A 21,800-nucleotide genomic window follows, 5' to 3' on the forward strand; every position below is an offset into this window, starting at 1 on the left:
ACAAAGGGCCAGTCCCTGCATAGATCCAAACTTAAGACCAGGTGCCACCTTTGTTTCCTGTCTATACAGGACCTGACCCAACAGGAGCTAACCAAGAGGCAGCTGTGATCTCAGTGCTACTGCAGTGAGAACTCATTTCTCAGATTATATGAATAATTGTCATCCTGATGATCCCATTTCTTAAAGGGTTTTTTTTTCTTACAGCAATTAAGATGTAAATCTGATTTTTTTTTTTTCCCATGAGCCTTTTTCAAGTGGTATGATTTCCTATAAATCGTTTAAATAGGAAGCTCAGAAGTGTCATCTGGATTTTCTTGCCTTAGTCATTTGCTTCTCAAATAACTCCCTTGGTGTTACAGCTTTTAGAACTTGCTTTCACTTACAAGAAGTTTGTTTGAGGGAAAAATCCAGACGCTATTTTAGCAATCAAACATAAGGAAATCAAGTAACTTTAATACATCTGTTGGTCCCTGAATGCAAAATTGAATAGCCCAGCAAGACTCAAAGGAGGGGAAAAAAAGAGCAAAATCAGTCACAAGTTTCTAATTTTATTTTAACAATCTTGCTTTTTAAAAAATACAAGTTCTGATTAATGCCAGGGGGATGCCAAGTGTCCACTGGCCACAGGCCTTATCTCTCACTTCAGTTTACCCTCCTGGGAGTAGTCACCTCTTTTTGTCAGGGTAGCGAAGAGAGAGCAATAAAATACTAAATAGCTGAGTTGCGTTACAAGGCTTGTAACAGAATCCCAAGGGACCTATGTCTTATGGCACAACTTCGTTTAGCAAAGTGTTATTGACCTGGACCAGTAATTTAATGTTGGCAGAATATACAGTAGGTGTGCAAGGTGCATCGGGTGAGGTATTGTTTGCACTTTAATGGTACCACTATCTCTCTCTTCTGCAAACGGATCTATTATGTGGCAGAAGCGTTTAAATGGAAGCGAGAGCTGAATTACAGAAGAGAAGGGAATTCAAAAGGAGGAGCAGGCTTATAAACAAGACATTGAAGAGCTTTAAATGTTTCTCTGTAGTAAGTAATTGAAGTGGCAGCAGAGCTGCCCTTCTAGTTGCAAGGGGGCTTCTGTACAGCCAACTACTATGAGAGATTTACACTCTCCAAACACCACATTTACTAACAACCTAGAAACCATGGCACTACAAAGAACCACTTTTTCTACAAAGGAATTCTATGCAACAGAAGCATCATTTTGCAGGGTCATCTGTCCCAGGCAACCTTTGCATCCACAGACAAATTTGAACTGTGATTTCACTGTCCATGGTTTAAATATGCCATGGCTAGATAAATTTCAAATATGCCCTTTTCTCACTAATGTCTTAAATTAGAAAAGGCACTCACTGTTGAAACAGCAACTTTGTTATGTGCTATGAAGGGGTACTGAAATAAGACTTGTTAATAATTCTGCTGTGATTCTTCTAGTGTCTCAACTATGCTTACACTTCAGTGTATTAGGGAAGTTCTACGCACTTTGGTGCTATTGTGGACCTCGCCATAGGAGCAACAAAACATAGTTGGGGGTGAATAGCTTTTTTTTTTCCTTCACCTTGTTTTTGGCAAAGTTGTTTGTTTGTCTTCAGCTGACTGAAGCATGGAGTACTCCTAGGTACAGGTATCATCTCCTTCTCTCTTGAGTAATGCTGTAGTTCTTTCTGAGCTTTTACTATCTGTTTAATGCTAAAAAAGGAAGGTGCAAGGAAACAAATATCTGTATGAGCATAATGTACCTGTAATTACACCTCCTTTGGGCAGGAACTTAGCATCCCCTCGACACATCTCACACCACATAGGAAAAGTTCACAGTACCAAGTTTTACAATCACAGTCACTCACAGCACCAAGATTGTCCAGACAAAAAGAAGTTACTGAAGAGAAAGGCCACTGGCCAAAATTCATACAATTGCCCAAGTTAAGGGCTCAGGTTAAAAATAAAGCACTGGTGGGAAAGTTAAGCCTAGCCTTTGCTGACTCTCCATTTGGTGGGGGGAGAGCAGCAAGTCACCCATCCTAGCTGCAGCTCTGAACAGAACACTGCTATTGCCCCATCTTCTCTAGGGCCTTTTCTAGCCCCTCGAAACTCATCAGCCACCCAAGTGCTGGGGGAGAAGAGCCCCATGGCACCCCCACTTCTGCTCGTGGGAGCTGGAAGTTACCAGACTGTAAACATTTTATTGTAGCAGTCCACGGGAGCAGGCAGTTGATCCCACTCTGTGAAAAGGGAGGTGGGACAGAGGCTCAGTCCCACTGAAGCCTGAGCCCTGAAGGAGAGAATGGATGTGTGTGCAGAAGTCTGGGCTGCGCCTGCAGTCCTGCTGTTGGCTCTGGGTAGCAGTTGGTTGTGCTTTACTTCCCCTTCTCGTCAGGACGGCTTGAAAAAAGGCTCGAGACAGGAAACTGGCAGCCTTGCCCAGATAACAAAATATAAGCCTGGGAGAGGCAAAGTCCTTCCTCTGAACGTGGCCTCTGTGCTCCTGCTTCCATTTGGCTGGTTTCAGGAGCAGCTGTAGCCAGGCAGAAGAGCGGGCCTTAACCCCCACCTAACATTCGTGGAGCTTAAAACCAAAGATAACTGTGTTTCTATGAGGAGTTACTAACAATTAACTTTTTCCCCACCTCCCCTTAACCACATGCACATGGAGGACAGGATGCTGGTATGCGGGCTTTCACCAAAGCTCGGGAACCCCTCTGCCTCGAGGGCTCCTGCAGCACTTTGCTTTCTGTGCTGAAAAGTGAGGTTCACCGAGCGCCGGGCTCGCCACCGGGCAGCGCTGACATCCTCTGCCCTGCCGTTTGAGAGGGGGCAGTTTGCAGGCCCGGCCCCATCTCCGCTCTCTCAAACAGACACGGAAGGAGACCAGCGGAAAACTTCCCAGCCTTCCCGGCCTAGGTAAAGGGAGACCTTACGCTCCGCGTAAAAGAAAACCAACACGGATCCCATAAACATGCATATTCACAGAGAAATGAGAGCCCCAGCACCTGGGTGCTGCTGTCTGAAGCAAGCAGTAGGCTGCTGTAAACCCTGTTCTCACCAGAAATAAATGTCTCGGTGGTAGTGAAGTGGGGTCTAAGCCCCCGGATTATGTTCGTGCCAGATTCACGTGTTTCTTTAGCGTGTGAAGTCAATGTAAGATGCAAAAGGTTGAAGCACAGAGGTAGACGTTTTCAGCTTGGAGAAAGCGGCTCCTGGGCTTGAAATGACCAGATGGCTGGCGTGCTCCCAGAGGTTCCCCAGCTGTTACGCGAAGGCCCTCTGCAGCTCTGCCGCTGGGAAGCAGCGGTGGCAGCTTTGCAAGACCTAGCGAAAAACCAAAGCGTGCTTCCTTTTGTCCTGCCTGCACCCTGAAGGCACGTCTCTGCTGGTCAGGCCCCTCTCACATCTTGTCGTCGTGGTCAGCAGGAGTTCTTAAAGGAGGGGACAAAATCCACGGCTCCCTGTTGTTCAGGAGGAAAAGGAAAAACTAAACCTCGACGGTCACAAAGCAACACGATGTCCTGGCGGGGAGCGGGAGGGGAAGAGCGGGACCGTCCGAAGAGCGCGGCGAGGCAGGAGCGCTAGAAGAAGACTTGGGGCGAAGGGCAGGCGCGTTTTCGGGGACCGAGCGTCAGCCGTAGGCTCCTGCAGGTAGTCGGGTTTGCGCTGAGCTTCGGCCGCCGGATTTGTCCGCGGGAAAGGGAGGAGGAGAGCGAGAGTCCGCCGGGGGAGCCCGCGTCCCCTTCCCCTGGCTCGGCCACGGCGGCGGGAACCTGAGCAGAAACGCAGAGAGACTCTGCCGGGAGCGGGCCCGGAGGCGGCGGGAGCCCCTCCGGGGGCGGCGGCCGTGGCGGGGCCGGGGCCGGGGCGGGGGGGGCGGCGGCGGCGGCGGCGGCGGCGGCGGCTCAGCCCTGGGCGGTGACGGCCAAGGCGTTCACGTACCCGTGGGGGCCCACGTCGGCGTCGGAGAGCCCGTGGGCCAGCGGGGCGGCGGCGGCGGGGGCGGCGGCGGCGGGGCCGTACTTGGCGGGCGGCGGGGCGGCGGCGGGGCGGAGGAGGCAGCAGGTCTCCAGCGCCTCCAGGCCGCGGCAGGCCAGGAAGAAGAGGTTCTTGAGCATGAAGAGGGAGAGCGGCTGCTGGTAGCGCAGGAGCAGGAGGCAGCGGAGCGCCAGGAGCGGGGCGTCCAGCAGCCCGGCGGGCAGCAGGAGGTGGAGGGCGAGGCGGGCGGCGCCGGGGGGGCGGGCGGCGCTGAGCTCGTAGAGCCACAGCACCGGCGAGGCCAGGCAGAGGAAGTAGACGGCGATGAGGAGGTAGCGCAGCGGGGCGGGCAGCGGCGCCGGCCGCCCGGGCTGCAGCACCAGCTCCAGCAGGGAGAAGCTGTCGAGCAGGTCGAGGCAGGTGGCGAGGAAGGCGGCGGCGGCGCGGTGCTGCGGCGGCGGCTGCGGCGGCAGGAGCAGCTGCCCGGCGCCCTCGGTGCCGATGGCCCGCAGCAGGCAGTAGAGCAGCGGGGCGGAGAGCGCCAGGGTGACGCGGAAGCCGGTGGTGCCCAGCGGCAGGCGCAGCTCGATCAGCTCCAGGATGGAGGTGCCCAGGATCAGCGCCGCCTTGGGCGTGAAGGCGATGGAGTAGATGAGCCAGGCGAGGTGCGCGTAGGCGAAGTCGCCGCCGCGGGGGGGGGCCCCGGGCCCGCGGCCGCCGGCCCCGCGCCCGCCGGGGGGGCCGTGCAGCAGCAGCGGGTGCGGCGGCGGCGGCCCGGGGGGCGGCGGGGGCCGCTCCCGGCGGCGCGCCCGGCTGTTGCGGCAGAAGAAGATGCCCCAGCCGGCCGCCAGCACCAGGTCGGTGGCGATCCAGCTGCACCAGTACAGGTCGGTGACGGCGATCAGGTAGAGGTCCAGCAGCGCGCCCTGCCCCAGCAGCAGCACCAGGGACAGCGCCTGGAAGCCCCAGCGCCGCCCGCCCGCCGCCCCGCCGGGCCCCAGCAGCGCCCCCGCCGCCGCCCCGCCGCCCGCCGCCCCGCCGCCCGCCGCCGCCGCCCCGTACAGCTCCGCCGCCGTCATGTCGCGGCCCGGGCTCCCGCCGCCGCCGCCGCCGCCGCTGCTGCTGCTGCTGCTGGGGAGCGGCGAGGCGGCGGCGGGCAGCGGGGCGGCGGGCGGCGGCACCAGGGGCTTGCTGATGCTGATGCTGTCCTCCTCCTCTTCCTCCTCCTCCTCCTCCTCCTCCTCCTCGGTGCTGCTGCGGGGGCTGCGGGGCCGGCGGGCCCGCGCCGAGCCCGAGCTCGACCCCGAGCCCCGCCGGCTGCCGCCGCTGCTGGAGCCCCCCGGGAAGAGGGGCTGCCGGTCGGCGGCGTGCGGCAGCGGCGGCGGCGGCGGCGGCGGCGGCTGGAAGGAGCCCGAGGAGGAGGAGACCGAGCGCTGGTTGGAGGCAGCGCGGTGCATGGTCCTCCCCGGCCCCCGAGCCGGCGCGCCGGGCCCGACGGCCGCGCCGCGGCCCCCGGCCCGCCCCCGGCCCGCCCCCCGCGCCGCCGCACCGGCAGCGGCGGCGGCAGCAGCGGTGCGGAGAGCCCGAGCGGCGGGAGCCGGCGGGGCGCGGCGGGGGGAGGCCGGGGGCGGCGCCGAGCCGCAACCGCGGCAGCTGCCGGAGCCGGGGCGGGCCGGGCGGCGGGGGGTGGGCTGCGGTGGGGGTGGGGAGCGGAGAGCGGCTGTGCGGCCGGGGGAGGGGAGGAGGGGCGGCGGGGGGAGGGGGAGGGGAGGAGGGCGCCCCCCAGCCTGGCCCCGGGGCTGCCACAGAGGCAGGTCTCGGGGAGCGGGGCCCGGCCGGCCCCAAAAAGCCCCGTGAATGGAGCCGGCCGGGCCTGGGTGAGTCGCCCGTGGACGTGACACGGCCCCCCGGCACCCGCTCCAGAAAATCAGAAATACTTCAGTCCCCCCACCCCCGACCTCTCTAGGCTGACCAAGACGGGGCCCTCGGCCTGGCGCAGCGCCTACAGCGAAGCGCTCGCTTGCGGCTCCTCGTCCGTGGCGCTGGACACGCGGCTGCCCGTACTTTCGGTCCGTTGTAAGTGACTGCGCACCAAAGCGCGTGCCTTTTACCCCGCCGAATTCCTGAGCTGAGCCGAGCCACGTACCGAGGGCTCCGCCCGGCTTGCCGTGATGGGACGGTGGCTTTAAATTGCTGTGAATAGCCCTAAAGTTCCTACTTCTACCGAAAGCGCCGGTCAGGGCCTTGACTGACCCGCTAATGACGGCCTCAGATGGAGCTTGGCTGGCTGGATCTGCCACAGCCCCAGCACTAATGGCTTGGCACATCACATTTCAGAGTGGCTTGGTGCTCAGCATCACCAGTCCCTCATTCCTACCTCTGCCCACTGGTGATGAGCGGGGTGCTGCCCATCAATGATGCGAAGCACACTGAATAAGCCATACCCGCAAATGTCTATATTAACTACACTTTGTGATAAATACCCAGAATAGCTTGACTTTTGAGGGTGTTGCTAATCAACATACGGAGTTGAGCAAAACCCAGATGCTTAGGACTGGGAAAGGACATCCAGGACAGCAGTGATAACTGTCTCATACATGTTGGTGCAGGCTCCCTGAGGAGCCCTACTCCAGTAAATGTCACTGGCTGCTCTTGACAACAAGGAGAAATCAGTCTGGGGTACCAGGAGAATTCATGCTTAAACCTGAAACAAAGAAACAATTGAGAAAGGGAAGGGGAGAACTTGAGGTGGGTTGACACGAAGATTTCTTTAGACACATAGCAATAATCAAGAGGAAAAGCAGGGGAAGAAGACGAATCGCAGCAAAAGCATTACTGTCAATGGAGACTGGAGTGAGGGGGCACAGATAAATTAGTTTTCTAAAAGCATGGTCAAAACAGAGGCAGGGCGGAGAGAGATAACTGGAGGCTATACAAGCTTTGGTGTAGTTACTTGGGCAGCACAGTACTGGAGTGGTACAACCTCTAAACTAGGGCAGCAACACGCAGGCATTCCCATTGTCTCCCATGCTGGTTGCTATCCTGCTTTAAAAGTCATGCTGCTGCATCTCTGCTGCCATTACCGGCATGGCTGGGTTGCAGCTAGGATGGGGGATGCCTGGTTTTTGCTACACTCACCCTGTGTTTTCAATGCTAGCGTACACTTGCCAAGATTCAACCTTGCATCAGCGCTACTTGTGTTCATTGCTTTCCTCTAACTCACCTTGTCATGGTACGTAGCATCAGATGAGACTGATCCCGCAAGCAGTCTCTTGCTGTCTAAGGACCCTTTCTCCCTAATTCCACATTTCAATTAGCAAATAAAAATACTTCATGTTAAGAAGGTCAGTAATTATAGCATAGCATAAGAAACATGAGCGTTCTAAAGAACAGTCCAGCCTGGAGGGCAGTAGATGGGCTGGTGTATCCTAGCCTGGTGCCAGGATGGAGGACACAAGGCTTCACCCCAGGGCAAGACAGGCAGGACACCTATGCAGATGCTCACAGAGGGACCAGGATGCAGCAGGCAGCACCGCTCGCCTTGTAACTATGACAAGCATCGCTGCCATTCACAAGCTCGGGCGAGTCCACAGCGGGCTGTCGCCATTTATTTTCCAGCAGATGACTGCGTGGCAGCCTGAGGCTGAGGACCTCTCACAGCAGGCTTCTGACAGCCCTGTGTAGTCCTGCCCGCATTTAGTCCAGGCAGCTCGAGGGCTTCTGCCAAGGCACTTGGCCCTGGCATCACAGCTCCGGCATCCCCTTTGCCACATGGAGCCACGGGGCTGCCCCCCACAATCCACACCCCGTGTCAATGCCTCGGAGGCACTGCCACATTGCTGCCTCCACAGTGACGCAGGGAACACTCTTCCTTCTGCATTGCTGGGGCGTGGGGCTGGCCCACAGCCACCCGGCACGGGAAAATGGCAAGCTTTTGCATGATGGAAGCAACGCAGCACCACGCTCAGCCGAGCAGCTTAGTCTGAGGACATTCAAGATGCAAGAAGACAGTGAGCAGCGAGCCACTTCTCCTTGCCAGATATGCTCCCATCGTGTTTGCTCTCCAGCTTCTCAAGGTGTGTGGACTTTTTGTCAGAGATGAAAGCGCTGCACCTGGGCTCTGCTACCGAGCGCTGCGTGTTTTGCTGGCAAGGCTTTCTCTTTTTGACAGACTTGCCTGCCAAAGAAAAAAAAAAACCATGGCCAAACAATTGCTTTGACTACAATTTTTGTACAACCCCCCAAACACCTTGCTTAGGGCTCTGTTGGATGGTCTCTGTTATATAGGGAGCGTGAGGCTCGAGGCCATGGCCAGGGAAGATGTTTACTATTTGCATTGCTCTTTCAGGTTCTAGCAGGGCCCAGCGATGCTTCTCTTTGACTGGTGTCAGGAGTTGCCCAGTTCAGGATGGCAGCGAGGGTTTGTGACCGACACCAGCTGTGTCTCCTAATTTGGTTTCCACAGAAGGGCTGGGTTAGATGGCAGTGTAAGTGTGTGTGATGAAGGGTAGAAGGTAAAAACCTCATTCTTACATACTGGATCCTGGCCTTTATCTAAGGTGGGTGCGTTCACCTGCCCCTTCTCAGGGTAAACCAACGCTTGTGTCACAAGCGTGACTGATGTGTGGTCAGTCCTGAGGCTTAGCTAAGTCGGTCTTGCTCCTACCACATTCACCTATTCCACTGCAACAAAAGTTTTCCACTTCTAGGAGAGGATGTGGAGTGAAAACCAAGCATCCATCTGGGCCGCTCAGGGCAACAGCCCTCAGGCAGCGAGGGTTGCTCCCGCCCTACCTGGCCAGCAGACGGTGACGGCTTTGCCTCGTTGGCTCTCATGCTCCAGGCTTCCTGGGCAATGCGCTTCCCTGGGCGCCAGGGGCTGGACATGCTCACTTAGCTGCCCTGGCAGTCTGCCCAGAGGCACTCGCATCTCCTCTGCTGTCGGTCCAGTGGCTCGTTTCGCAAAGGTTTGGGTGTGTTTCTTGCCAGACTGGCGTCTGTCCCACCTGCTGGGGTAAGTGCAATTGGATGGGGGTCCCGGGGCTTCGGGAGGGATGGGCTGTCACCCACAGCTGGCCTGCCCGCCTGGGGAAATGGGCTCTGACACACCAGCCAGGTGATGTGGTGAGCTCAGCCCAGGGGAATGGGGCAAGCGAGGCACCTGGGGGGAGCTGGGTGCTAAGTGGGCCTGCCTGAGCTAGCACGTGCTCAGCGAAGGGGCTTGCACTTCTTGTACCCTGGGGAGCATGGTCCTGCTGGGCTGTGGCTGCATGAGCAGGCAAGAGGAGCTTTATGGAAAAGGTTCTCCAGAGACCAAAGGAACTCTGCTGGGACTGGGAAGGTCCCTGTGTCCAAGGTAGGCAGGTGGGAACAGGGACCTACAGCTACAGGGCTAAGGGGAGATATGAGCAGGGATGGGGGAGCACTGGGAAGGAGGGTGGGAGCTCAGGGGCTTCCTTGGGCTGAGCATAGGCACCAGCAGGGCAAACATAACCCAAACAAACAGGTGAGAATAAGAAAAGAGCTTATTTGTGGCAAAGGAAGCAGAAATTGTGCCTGTACCTTAAAATGGGAGTGAGGGGAGAAATGTCTTCTACTTGAGAAAGCACTGCAGAGCTTTTTGTAGCACACTGTAGGATGAGCTATGACAAGCGGATGCTTCCCGTATGATCCAGTTATTTAATGCAATATGCGGTCCTTGGAAGTGTTAGTGCTTAACCATTACTGTTAAAACATTAAAAGGCTAAACTATAAATAGCTTCTACTCTTCAGCAGCTCCAAGGCTATGTTTCTGGCTTTTTTATGTATTTATGTGTATGCATAGATATGTGTGTGTATACATATATTTAAAGGCAAGCAGCACACAACAGAATTTTATGAAATAGTCATACTGAATATCTAAAACACTACCATTTCTAGTTTACGCTACTAGTGGGAACAAGTAGCGTGCCCTCAAAAATACCCCTGCTGGGGGAAGAGGCAAAACTTTCTTGAGGGCAGAACTCAAGGGGAAACAAAATAATGACTCAATTTCTTGGTGGGAGAGGGGAAAAAAAAAAAAAAAAGAGGCAAATATATGCCTGAAAGAAAGACCAGAAACTAAATCCCTAATTATACCCTGCAGTAAGCTGTCAGAAACTGGCAGCAGTGGGAGGCAAGGAGGCAAAGCTGATCTCGGTGAGTTTGAGCGTAATCTGCTCTAACCATACTTAAAATGCTTTTGAGTGGGAAAGGAAGGTTCTGGGACTCTCTGACATGCGTTTTGTACTGCACTTATCTAATCCATTCAAATGGTCAGGGTTGAAGTTACAGGCAAACGTAGAGGAGTTTCACCTGGCTAGCACCAACATTCAAAGATGCCTCAGTTTGTCCGCCTCTGAATGCAGAGCCTTTGTAACTAAACTGCTGATCCAGTATTACCATTTGGGGAATGCAGATACTCTTCAAAAGGGTATAAAAGCGTAACAACCTATTACTTGTAATTACATTTCAGTTCAAAGAGCTTTCAGTACCAGTATAAAATGCAAAGAGATTTTTTTCATGCTTGTAGTGGGGTAGGGGTTTGGGGAGTGAAGAGGATTTGGGGGTTGCTCTTAGTATTTTGTACTTACTCGGCCTTAGTACACAGTGTGTATTGGAACTGACCCTGGGGAGAAAGTGAAAGCTCTTAGAACTGACTGTAAGGAAGGGAAAAGCAGGTTTATTACAGTGAAATAGAGAAAAGGGCTTTCTTGATGGAACAGTTATGTTCCTAGAGAACATGTAGCTGCCTTGCTGGTGTGGGGTTTTAAACTGTTGCAGACTGGATCCATAAATGTCTTTGCCTAATTTTCATCAAATTGACCATGCGGCTGCAAAAATCCATCAAGACTTGTGCTTTTATAACCGAGGTTAGGTAGATTCAGTAAAGGAAGGGTTTGGGCATGCCCCTGAAGGGCTAAGGTCTGTACCAGGGTGAGCAGGTAACTGCTTAGCTTGTATTCAAGGCCCACCAGAATCCATAGATTAAGCACTTCTCAGGGCCTACCCTGGTAGGTATTTCTTACCCCATCCACCTGGGAGCAAACGCCAACCTGAATAGGGCTCTTGGTCCCTCTTGTTCCAAGTTGCTCCTTCTTCAATGTTTCACAATGCCAATGTTTAACTCTGCTCCTTCTCTTGGTTAAGGATTTCTGTGGGACTCTAGCTTCCAGCTAAGGCTGTCTCCTACAAGGGACACTTTAACCCTAGGCTGCCCTTTTGCTTTGACAATAGTGCAGTGATTTAAAAGCATTCATGTGAAAGGTTCAGGTTTTGATCTCTTTCTGCCTAACTAAACCTTGATACGCCCTATCTTGGGCGAGTGCTCCAACTTCCAGAGTACTGGACAAAAGGAGAAGGCTGGTTAATGCTTTTTATTATTATTATTTATTAGAGGTTGGGGCCACAGGTAATTTCTCCAGGATGTAGAATACAGTTCCATTCCCCTCTCTGCTGAGAATGGGAATCCTTGTCCAGTCCCTCCAAAATTGCTTTAACTGCTTTATCGATTGTTCCTTTCAACATCAAGTTCTCAGGATCCTCAGTCATGCTTGTTTTGCTGTCTAATCTGCCTCCTGTGAGCTGTGAACTTTGTAGATGGAAAACCTTCTGGTGGAATATCTTCTAAGAACAATGCAAGTGAATTGGCTGTTTCTAGATCATTAAAGCTGATGTTTTTCATCTAGTAGGATCTTTAATTTTCCATTTGCTGAAATCAGTGGAAGCTTTTGGCTCTAATCTGAAAGTTTGCCAGCTAGTATATCTCTCCCTAACTGCACTCACCTTTTTCAAAAGGTATCAGAGCATGGCTCGTGTCAAACAAGTTGGGTTTCTTTTATGATCACAAAGGGTTTAACGTAGACCCAAGTAAGCTTCGAGTGGTAAGTATAGCTCTCCATATCCCTTAGGCTTGTTCTTCATCTGCAATAGCAGATTAAGTTGGTGGCTTTTAGCTTGTGGCTTCCCTACCCAGTGGATGTAATCATTACTAACTGCTTAGGTCAGGTCACAACTAAATGCCCACCCTGAAAGCATCTCATACACAGGTGGCATCCCAAAACTAGTCTTGGCTGCGAACAGTCAGTCAGGGCATCACAGCTTGTGATGTGACCTTTTTTTTCCCCCTAGAGTAAGAATGGTCAAAACTGCACTCATCTCAGCTGACTATGGCAGATGTAGAGCTCACAGGAAATCACAGTTTGGCTCAGCCAAAAGAATTGTGGAGGGGTATCTTTCAGGGTGGTTCCTTCAAGAAAATCTGAGAATGGCTTGACCAACAGAACAAAAGAGAATTTGTCCTGTTAATCTTCTAGGGCAAAGATGTGAAAGAGACGAGGATAATACTCAGGAAATGTACACACGGCAAGTTAAAATTTATTTCAAAGAAAACATCTTTTATTATTTTATATATGTGCTAGATCAAAGGAGCAACTCTGGAACTGGGTTAAAATTAATAGGAAATCTAAAATAATCACAGCTGGCGATTTCTCTGTATGATATGTAATTACTCTGCTACAGTGCATGTGACGTAATCTGAATCGTTACCCATTTATTGGAGGGAAAAAGACACACCGGGATTAAGATTGGAAGAAAGGGGACAGTAGTGTTATGTGACTGCCTGAACACCAGGCTAGTAGTTGCATGTGTCCTGTGGAATAAAGGAATTGACCTCTCTGGCCACCATGTTATTGTCTGACATAAAAGCTCTCTGCTTCAGATCCAAAACAAGGTCTAACCCTCCTCTGGTTCCTCCCTGCTATTCTCATTTGCCTCACCTCACTGTATACTCCCTTTAGGCTTGACTAAAATCCATCCATCTGTGGAAGACGGAGTTGTTAGGATCAGGTCTTCACCATGTTTGTTGTATAAGGCAGTGCACTGTATAAATATTAAGGTATTGGATCAGCAAGTGAAGTCCCCTCTCCTCTCCTGCTTGGTCCCATGATCTGCACAGAAGTATGCTTGCTCCAAATCAGAGAAATATGCCTTTAAAAATAACACTTCCGTGCAATACATGGGACAAAGGAAAAGTTTTGTTCCAGCCACACTTGAAGCTCATTCCAGGAAGCTGCAATTCCAAGGAAAAGGGATTTCACTGAATTCTAGCGGTAACAGATGTCCATAAATGAACTGCAGATAAGCTAGAAGCCTGCACAGCACTCTAGCACAAAACTCGTGGAACAGGAGACCTGGCAAGTGATTTTGTCAGTAGAAATCTTCCTCAATCAAGTCAGTATCCAACAGCAGCTGGAGAAGCCAGATTTCCTACTCTATCCACTGTGTCCATGCAATTCCTAGGCAGGGACTTGGATAAAGTGCACTGTTTCAAGGAGCTGAGCAGGGGAAGAGGGGAAAGGTCTCCTTATTGCTCAGACCAAGGACAGCCGATCTGACTAATTAGTGCACAGACCAACAAGCAGAGCCTTTTATGCAACCTTACTTGGTAAGAATTGGGGAAAGGGTACAAGATTCTTCTAGATTCCTTCTCTTCCCTTCTGGCCAATTTTAACTCGCAAGCGAAGCATTTCTTAAATTACTTATCACTGAAGCGCCTCCTACACGTTTTTAAGACTCCCAGAGGACTGTTTCAACACTAACATGACAAAAAACCAAACCTGGAGCTAAAAGCAGATTTGGAATCTGAAACAGATTCACATCAGTCAGCTCATCTCCACTGCTATTCCAAAGATGGAGATGCATGGCTCGCTCTCTGTGCAAATGCAAAACTCTTACTTTCTTGAAGGAGGTGCTACCTCCTTCCTCTTGCTACCTACCTCACTTCTGGCTGAGATGTGCCATGCGTGCTGATATGAAGTTACAAACTGCTTGTGATTTCTCAAAATTCTTCTGCATGTTCCTTCCACAAAGCTACTGCCATCATCACAGCAGCAGCCAGTGCACCAGGCTCCATTCATGCAGCAGCACTACACCCCTCGGGGAACGCTGGTTCAGCAGCACCTTGTCTTTGAGTAACTGGCACCACAGTCTTGACAAGAAAGAGCTCTGCCAAAGGTTACTACACACACAGATGGACAGACCTTAGTATTTCTGCAGAAAAGTGCCTACCAAATTGAACGTGTGGCTAGCAGTTATTGCCAGCAACCAACTCTGAGGTCTATGTAATCATGGCCTAGAAGACCATTACCAATTAATCCTATGGAAGTCATCATCCCAGTTAGCAAATACTGCAAGGAAAGGGAGCATTCCTCTTTCCGCACTGGATGGCACCTCTGAAAAGTGAGGCTGAGGGACACTGGTGCTAGTTTATGAATAAACAGAGTCTGGACCTCCAGTTTCAGGCCTTGCACACTAGCTCCACAGCAGAATTGTGCTGTGAAGATGCACTGAAAGCCAAAGAAAGTTCCCTATGTTATATGCAAAGTCCTTCCCTGTACTTATTCTTCTGGAAACAAGCCCTTGTCTTGTGCAAGTAGATGAAATGGTAATTTCTTTTTCTCTCCAGTGAAAGGCAGAAGATTCAAACCTAAGACTGTGTTCCTCACATTACAGCTGCTTTTAGAAGCAGCAAGCGATTCTTGTCCCGATAAGACAAAGAAGAACCCCAGCTAGTGCTAAGGTAGGAAGCGACTGCTTCCCACTATGGATTTCACATGAGCGAAATTCACCCAAAGAGGTATTTTTCTGCTCCTATTCAGAAAATAAGGTATAGAGAAAAAAGCCACAGAGAAGGACCTCTTTGCCTGGATCACTGGCAGAGCACCCAGCCCCCTTCAGATGTGGAACCTGGCATAACATAAGAACAGAGCCTGCTCTGCAGTGTGACCTTCCTAGGAAGATACATCAGTATCGAGAAGATGGAGAGCTGCTGAAGCAGAATGTCAGTGCACGTGGATGCTGAGATTTGCATTAAGAACAACTCAAACTTCTGTGTAGAACATCTTGTTTGTACCCTGTGTATGGAGCTGCCTGGTAAAGCAGGAAGGAAAAAAGAAGAGGCAGGGCAGACCTATTTCTGATCTCTCAGAAATGTGGTGTGAGCTGAGTATAACTAGGAACACCGACTCAGTTGTGTTGGCTCCGAAGGCTTTCTATCACATACACAGACTGATTTATGCTTCTAAAATCACAGTGCTCCTCTGGAATTAAGACACTTCTTGCTGAGCCAATCTTTCACATGGATTTTCTCAAGCAATGCTTGCTTAGCTTCTTTGGACTGTCTAAGGAGACACAGGTCTTGATCTTTCTCTGGATAGCCCCAACTAGGAGAACAGAGGCAACAGAAGGTGCATGTCATTAGGGATAGGGAAATGTTCCTGGGCAGGCAAGTCCCAGCTGCTAATTCATGTTAGGGGGACTCTCTAGCTGCATGATAAAGGAAGAGGAGGGAACAGGGATCAGACCATATGGGGGTATCCCTGAGCTGCAAACCACACGAGGGAAGAGAGGGGGAAAAAAGGAAGTGCAGGACGAATACATTTGTACTCTTGAAGAGGAAGACTGGGTATTTGGGGCTCGGGTACCATCCTGGCTTGATGATCTCTTCTTTCAATCCTTGCATGCGAGGAAGGAGCCAAGGTGGACTGTGACTCTTTCTGTTTGGCCCTTGTTCCAAACAGGGGCCTCTCTTGGGAAGCTGTGCCAGCTGGAGCAGGGGGATGTCCCTTGCAACAGTTGGGGTCAGGGTGGGTGCTGAAACAGCCTCTTGCTGCAGCACTGAGTTCTGGGCAAAGAAAACTCTGGAAATTCAGACTCTGTTGTGGTTTCCTCTGCTATTGAGAGCAGGCTGCTGGCTCCCTAGCGGGACATGAAAAGGCAGAAGTGTTCACAGAATGCTAAATAGCGGGGAGGGCGTAATATAACTTTCCCCTCGGCCCTGCAGCATGTTGCTCTGGCTACTGCAGCTTCCTTTGAGGGGCCCTGCCTCTCCATAGCTGCCGGGGGACTGCAAGATCAGACTTTGTTTCAGACTGACAGTGATGCAGTGGCAAGTCCCCAAGCAAACAGAATTTGTTAAAGTCCATAGGCACTTATTCTTCATAAGGAGAATGTTAAGACTTAAAGCCTTCCCTTGGCAGAATGTCACCACAACACAGCTTCTGGTGTGCTCACGTCACAGACTGGATGAATAGCACATTGTATGAATGGTACATTGGCCAATGGCGGCTCCTTGCACAGGGAAGTGCTTCGTCCTCAAACACATCGCAAGGAGGGGGGTGGGCTTGCCTGATCTTCATGCACAAAGGGTGGAAAAGAAAGAACTCTGATGGCTGAACAAAACTGGGACTGCTGGGACAAGCCGCCTCCTTATACCCTGTTTCCATTATGGCTCAATTATTGATGGCAGCAATGTATGTTCACAGTTGAAAACCTGGTGGCAGCTGCCAGGATTGTAGATGAGTATCAATGAAAGCAACGGAGAGAGACAGAGTTTTCTTTCGTGTTGGCTAGATTAGAAGGTCACCCTAGGTCTCCCCCTGTTCTTCCCCTCTTCCCTTCCCAGTACATAAAATCCCTGATGGTAGATCTTTAGGCACACCTGTCTTAACCCTAGCTCCAGTTCTCCTTCTTGAAAGCAAGTTGCACAGCATCATTCACATCCTGCACTATGTAAGATGCCTCCACCAGGCTGGGGTCAAAGCAGAAGTCCCGATGACCATGGAACACCGTCTCTGTCGTGCACTCCTCTGTTTTACTGGGAACATCTGCACTGTGGCGGTAGACCCCAGTGCAGACCAGAATTGACTCGCAACTCTCCACTGAATTGTTGCAGTCCTCCTTCAGTTCAAGGTGATCTTCAGTTTGGCGACTGCTTGCTTGTGGGCTCCTCTTCACCCCAGCCCGGACCTGGTTCTGGTGAGCTGACTTGAGGTAGTTGTTGTAGAGGTTTGCCCCATAGATATCAGACATAGGGTTATCCCTGGATAAGGTCACAGTGTGAAACGGAAATGAGAATAGCCCATGCATCAATTTCTGGCTCTGGCAGACTGGGATTAAGGCACCACTGAGGAAGGAGGAGGGCAAGGTATTTGCTAACATCAAGAGAACCTCCCAGACTGGGCCAGTGAGTCCACCTACTGGTGTGTCCTGTTCAGCTGTGGTGAAGGCCACGTGCTTCACAAACATCTTTCAAAGGGGAAAAGACACATTCAAAGCACCCAAAGCAGTTTCAGCCATTACTGTAATGTATTCCCTACAATCCCAAAGCGTTTGGCCTAGCTGGGCTAATGGTACTACATCTGGGTCTCTTTTCTTTAATCCAGTCATGCTGCATGCACTCTGCATCCCACAGTAACAGCTTTACTAGGCTGACAGGGCCCTTCAAATTATTAAAAGTGTAGGGTGCAAAAAGCTAGCAAGCCTCTGTTTCAGGATGTGAGGCTCCAGAGATACCATGGGGATTTTGGTATTCATTTTAGAAATCTCCATTAAAAAAAACACTTCAGAGAAGTTAGTATGCAACTCCCTAAGGAAACCAGCAGGAAAAACAGTCTCTTACCCAACTGCATAGAGGCGTCGGATGGGTGACTTCCAGCCCTGTTTCTCTGCCTGCTGTTTTATCAAGTATTCGGCGTAGCGGTAGGTGACTGTGCTGGGTTTGCCAATCAAGGCCTCGTACTTCAGCTCCTGGCCTGTCACTTTCTTGTAGATGTTCTCCAAGCACAGAAGGAAAGTGCCATGGCCAAACCTGCTCCAGAAAGGAGATCATCAGTATCCCCAGTCATACCACTTAAATAGCAAATATACCTCAGTGAGGAGAACTATCTGCTGTAGCCAGGGTACTGCCTAGTTTGGACACAGTGTCTACCCATCCATAGGCAGTGGTCTGGCTTTTGCTTCTTGAAAGTTTTAGTCTTTATTTCTCATGCAGTTTTCATATCTCTGCTGCTAATTATGCCATACAGTCAAACTCTAATGCTAAAAAATGTAGTAAGAAAAGATCACCGTAGGAGACCTGTATGAAGTAGCCTAAAACAAATACCACACATGCTTTTCACCTGGGCATCTGGGCTTCAGCCATCCACAGCAGATCCATGTTGCAGGCAAGGACCGGCAGATGGGGGTATGGTATATCTTGCAGCTCTGCCCCAGGGTTCCCGTTGCTCAAGAGTACATCAATAATAAGTTGCAGGCTTGTCTCCCACCTCACTGGCTCACCAAACAGAATCACCCCTGGAAGATTTCAAGAGATGCTTGGAAATTCACAGTGTCCAAGTACAAGACCCGCTACCAAAAGCCACCCGCTAGCAAAAGAACCCCCTCCAGGGATGCCGTGGCTAACACAGCTACCGACCAAACACAGTGTGTGCTAGGGTTCCAGTCTGCATATCACTGTACCATGTGCACTACTGCTTCCAGATGTTGGAGCATGGCACAGAGAAAAGTTGGCTCTGCTCTTATCAGCTTGTGCTTCACGCTGTGTGAGGGCAGCAAGGCTGCCTCCTGACTGTATCCTCTGAATAAACTGCCTGTGGATCCCAATGAACCAACACCACATCATTAGCTCCCATCCCAGCTGGCTGGCCTGACTGTTATTTCTGCTCGCTGTTCATATGTAAACAAAGGCTATTGCTTACCTTCTATAGTGGGGAAGCCAGTGGTTGGAGGAGGCTGCCAGAAAAAAATGAAGGCTGGGTTAGTAAAGCAAAACCTAATGCTGTCTCCAAAACAAAACTAAAAATGCTTCCTTTGAACCTGCCAAGGCAGTTCCATAAAGAGGCAGGACAAGGCCACCTGGAATCCCAAAGTAAGGTTTCCCCCACCCCACCTTCCCCTCCATTCCAGACTGGATTTCACAGATCTTGCACTCCTGTCTCAGAGCTGGAGATGTCAACCAAACCATCTTACTATTCACTGCAAGGAACAGCAACAAAAGACAGGAACGGCATGAGAAAGGAGAGGGGAAAGTCACTGCCCTTCCAGCAGGAGCCAATGCTGGAAAGAGCAGAGAGATGCTGGCTGCTCAGCACCAGTCCCAGGCTCTTGCTAAAGGTCACTAGCAGCCAGCTGCTCTGTGCCTCTGCAGCTTCTCCACCCCATGCAATACACCGTAAGCACCACCACACCAGACCACCAGTTCTACCAGTGCATCAGGAAATTACCAGCTCCTTTGGCCTCCGGCTCTGATCCACCATGTCTAACAGGGGATATGCCTTCCTCAGTGCCTCTATGGTGACCACGTGCTTGAACCCCAGGCTATTTCAGACCATCAAGGAAAGGTGTGGAGACTGGTGGGGTTCTTTAAGTTACTTGCAAAGGCATCTACAGAATTAAGAAATACAAGTCCTAGTAGCAGAGCAGTTATTTAACCTGGTAATGCATAACCTCGTCACTTTCAGTCAAACCGCATGCTGTGCTTCAACCTAAAGGTGGCCCTAAAGGTTATACAAAAATCCAGACTGGGGCAATTTACTTTGTGATCAGCAATCCCTGGAAATAGGCAAGGAGCAAAGGTTGCTCCAAGACAGAATGGATGTGCTTTGGGAGACCTTTAAGGCCAGGATTCTCATATCAGTGCAGCACAGGGGGCTGGTGAGGCTTCTTGGCTAGAAGCAGAATCAGTGAAGCTCTGGTCAGCTCAGCTGGTGAAAAGAAAATGGTTTGTGCTGATAAAACTATGCAAGTAAAGGATGAGTTGCATTCGCCTGCAGAACACCTTGGCCTTAGCTCGCCCTGCTGGCCCTGGGGAAACAGAGACAGGCCAAGGTTTTGTACCAAATGAAGTTAAACGTTAAATACGAGGTGCGACTATGTGTGTGTACAGGCTGAGATGTCGCAAACCCTGCAGGCAGTTCTTACCTCCCTGCAGACGTGGGATATGTTGGACCTGCTGTGCCCTCGCTTCAGCCAGGCACTATGCATGTGGGATTGTCATTTAGACCATGACCCTGTACTGGGACGCTCTGGTTCTAATGGTATTTCAGTTCTTTCAATTGTCATCAGAGTCCTGGGGAAAATCTTAGCTGTGGGAGAGTTGGGAGTGATCTCAAATGGACTTTGCATTAGAAAGAATGGGAAGGAGCACAATTTAACTCAACAGTGAGAGAGGCCCAAAGCTGATGGAGTCTTCACAGTGACATCTGACCGGCAGGAACAGCAATGCAGCTAACAGGACAGATAATCAGCGTGAGAAGCCAAGCGCAGACCAAGGACGGCCACGAGGTGACCAAGAGGGAGACCAACAGTTAGTGCCTGCTTTTGAGCCTCTCCTTGAGGGTGCCTCCCTAAAGATGAGACCAGCGACCTTTCTGTCTCCTTGCGCTTCTACAAGCTGACTGAGCGAGCGCCAGGGGTAGGAGCAGCAGGGTTTAGCTGGGAAGCGGCAGCGGGACGCGCTGAGCACCAGGAGGCACGGGTGGCAAAGGATACTTCTGGGCGTTCTCCTCCACGGGACCCTGCCCGGCCACCAGCATGCACTTCTGGTGGAACTGGCTGAAGAGCCGCAGGGGGCTGTGCGACAGGATCACCTGCTCCGGAGACACCTGCGGGAGGGAGGAGAGGCTGAGGGGGGACCCGCGGGGAAGATTTCCCCCTTCTTCGTGGGGTCGGGTCGCGTCCCTTCCCCGCGCTGCCACCCGCCTCCCTCCGTCCCCTCAAGCCGAGGCAGGGCCGGTCACTCCCTGCTGCTGCCGCCATCCCCCAGCCCTTCGTCGCTCCCGGGGAAGTCGCGCTGGGTGGGCTCCCTCCTCCTCCTCGTCCTCCCGGTGCTCCCGTCCAAAGCCGGGACACCCGAAGGGGGGTGGCCGGCGGCGCGGGCTCCGTCTGACCCCGCCGGAGCAGCCGCCTCGTCGTCCCCCCCCGCCCTTACCTGCAGCCCCAGCGCCTGGGAGAGCTCTCGGGCCTTGGCCGCCCTCAGGCAGTTGCCGGCGTTGGTCAGGAAGACGACGGGCACCCGCAGCCGCCCGCTGCCGTCCGCCAGTCTCCGGAAGGCCTGGCGGGCGGCGGGCACCGCCTGGCTGCCCCGCACCAGCACCCCGTCCACGTCGAAGAGGAACCCGAAGGCCGGCGGCTGCAAGGCGAGCGGAGGGGACGGTCACCCGCCGCCGCCGCCGCCGCCGCCGCCGCCGGGAGCCCTTCCCTCTCCCCCCCCCCGCCGCCCCGCTCCTCCCCGGCCCCGGCCCGCGGCGCCCTTCCCGGCCCGCGGCAAGGACGCGGCCGGCGGGCCCGGCCCCTCGCCCCCGGCGCCGCCGCTCACCCGGCCCCCGGCGCAGCCCCCGCGGGCGGGCGGCCCCCGCGGCCCCGCGGCGCGCAGCAGCAGCAGCCCCCGGCCGGCCCGCAGGCAGCCGCGCAGCGCCATGCCGCGCCGCTCCCGCCCGGCCCGGCCCGGCCCGGCCCCGGGGCCGGCGGGGCACGCCGGGGCTCGTAGTTCCCGGACTACAGCTCCCAGCGAGGCGCGGGGCCCGGCGGGGCGGGACCGGGGGGGGGCGCGGCGGAGGGCCGCCTGCCTTCGCCCCGAGCTGGGCGGGCGGGAGGGGGGCCGCGACGTCCTGTCTGCTTGGGAGCAAAGGGTTACAGGTTTGGGGAGAGCTGGCAGAGAAGCCGGGGAGGGCGAGTGGTTGCGAAAGCAGGTGTGGGAAGCAGCGCCGAGGCTGGCGGGGCTTGCCAGGGCAGAGGGAAAGGGAGTGCGCCGGGGAAAGGGCTGCGGGCAGCCCTGCCGTACGGGAGGCGTGCGAAAGCGCTAACGAGGGGAGGTTTGGGGCAGGAGGGAGCGAAAGGCTTGGACCCCTCCAAAGCAGTCACGCCGGGTTTATCCAACCCCTTCACAAAATCAGAGACCGGGAGACTCTGTTTCGTGAGTGGAGCTGCTCCCGCGCTGCACGGTCCAGTCCTCGCGGTTACGAAGGCATTTCCCAAGA

General features: G+C 53.1%; 2 protein-coding genes across 3 annotated transcripts; both read right to left on the reverse strand.

Annotated features, from left to right (window-relative positions):
• Positions 1-528: 528 nt before the first annotated feature.
• TMEM121B (transmembrane protein 121B) lies at positions 529-5,437 on the reverse strand. The gene has a single exon (XM_069807047.1). The coding sequence runs from the start codon at positions 5,421-5,423 to the stop codon at positions 3,894-3,896; it is 1,530 nt and encodes a 509-aa protein (XP_069663148.1). The 5' UTR covers positions 5,424-5,437; the 3' UTR covers positions 529-3,893.
• A 2,506-nt stretch (positions 5,438-7,943) lies between these two features.
• HDHD5 (haloacid dehalogenase like hydrolase domain containing 5) lies at positions 7,944-21,275 on the reverse strand. 2 transcript variants are annotated; one of them, XM_069807726.1, is made up of 9 exons: positions 21,140-21,275; positions 20,753-20,953; positions 20,314-20,426; positions 19,047-19,140; positions 18,522-18,555; positions 17,943-18,117; positions 17,444-17,632; positions 8,761-8,972; positions 7,944-8,143 (listed from the first exon to the last, which is right to left on the reverse strand). In XM_069807726.1, exons 1-9 carry the CDS (start codon positions 21,239-21,241, stop codon positions 7,959-7,961), a joined length of 1,305 nt encoding a protein of 434 aa, XP_069663827.1. In that variant the 5' UTR covers positions 21,242-21,275; the 3' UTR covers positions 7,944-7,958. The 2 variants fall into 2 exon arrangements, with proteins under 2 accessions (XP_069663827.1, XP_069663828.1); XM_069807727.1 differs by lacking the exons at positions 7,944-8,143; positions 8,761-8,972 and adding an exon at positions 12,360-16,864 and having other exon boundaries at positions 21,140-21,271.
• Positions 21,276-21,800: the final 525 nt, after the last annotated feature.

Source organism: Haliaeetus albicilla, chromosome 19 (genome assembly GCF_947461875.1).
Source record: "Haliaeetus albicilla chromosome 19, bHalAlb1.1, whole genome shotgun sequence".
In the NCBI taxonomy this organism is placed as follows: domain Eukaryota; kingdom Metazoa; phylum Chordata; class Aves; order Accipitriformes; family Accipitridae; genus Haliaeetus; species Haliaeetus albicilla.

Coding starts and splice junctions, on each gene's coding strand:
- TMEM121B (XM_069807047.1), bottom strand. CDS start 5,423: ATGCACCGCGCTGCCTCCAACCAGCGCTCGGTCTCCTCCTCCTCGGGC.
- HDHD5 (XM_069807726.1), bottom strand. CDS start 21,241: ATGGCGCTGCGCGGCTGCCTGCGGGCCGGCCGGGGGCTGCTGCTGCTG. Junction 19,141..20,313: donor GTGGAGGAGAACGCCCAGAA/GTATCCTTTGCC, acceptor GGTCTGAAATAG/CCTGGGGTTCAAGCACGTGG. Junction 18,556..19,046: donor GCCGGAGGCCAAAGGAGCTG/GTAATTTCCTGA, acceptor TTTTTCTGGCAG/CCTCCTCCAACCACTGGCTT.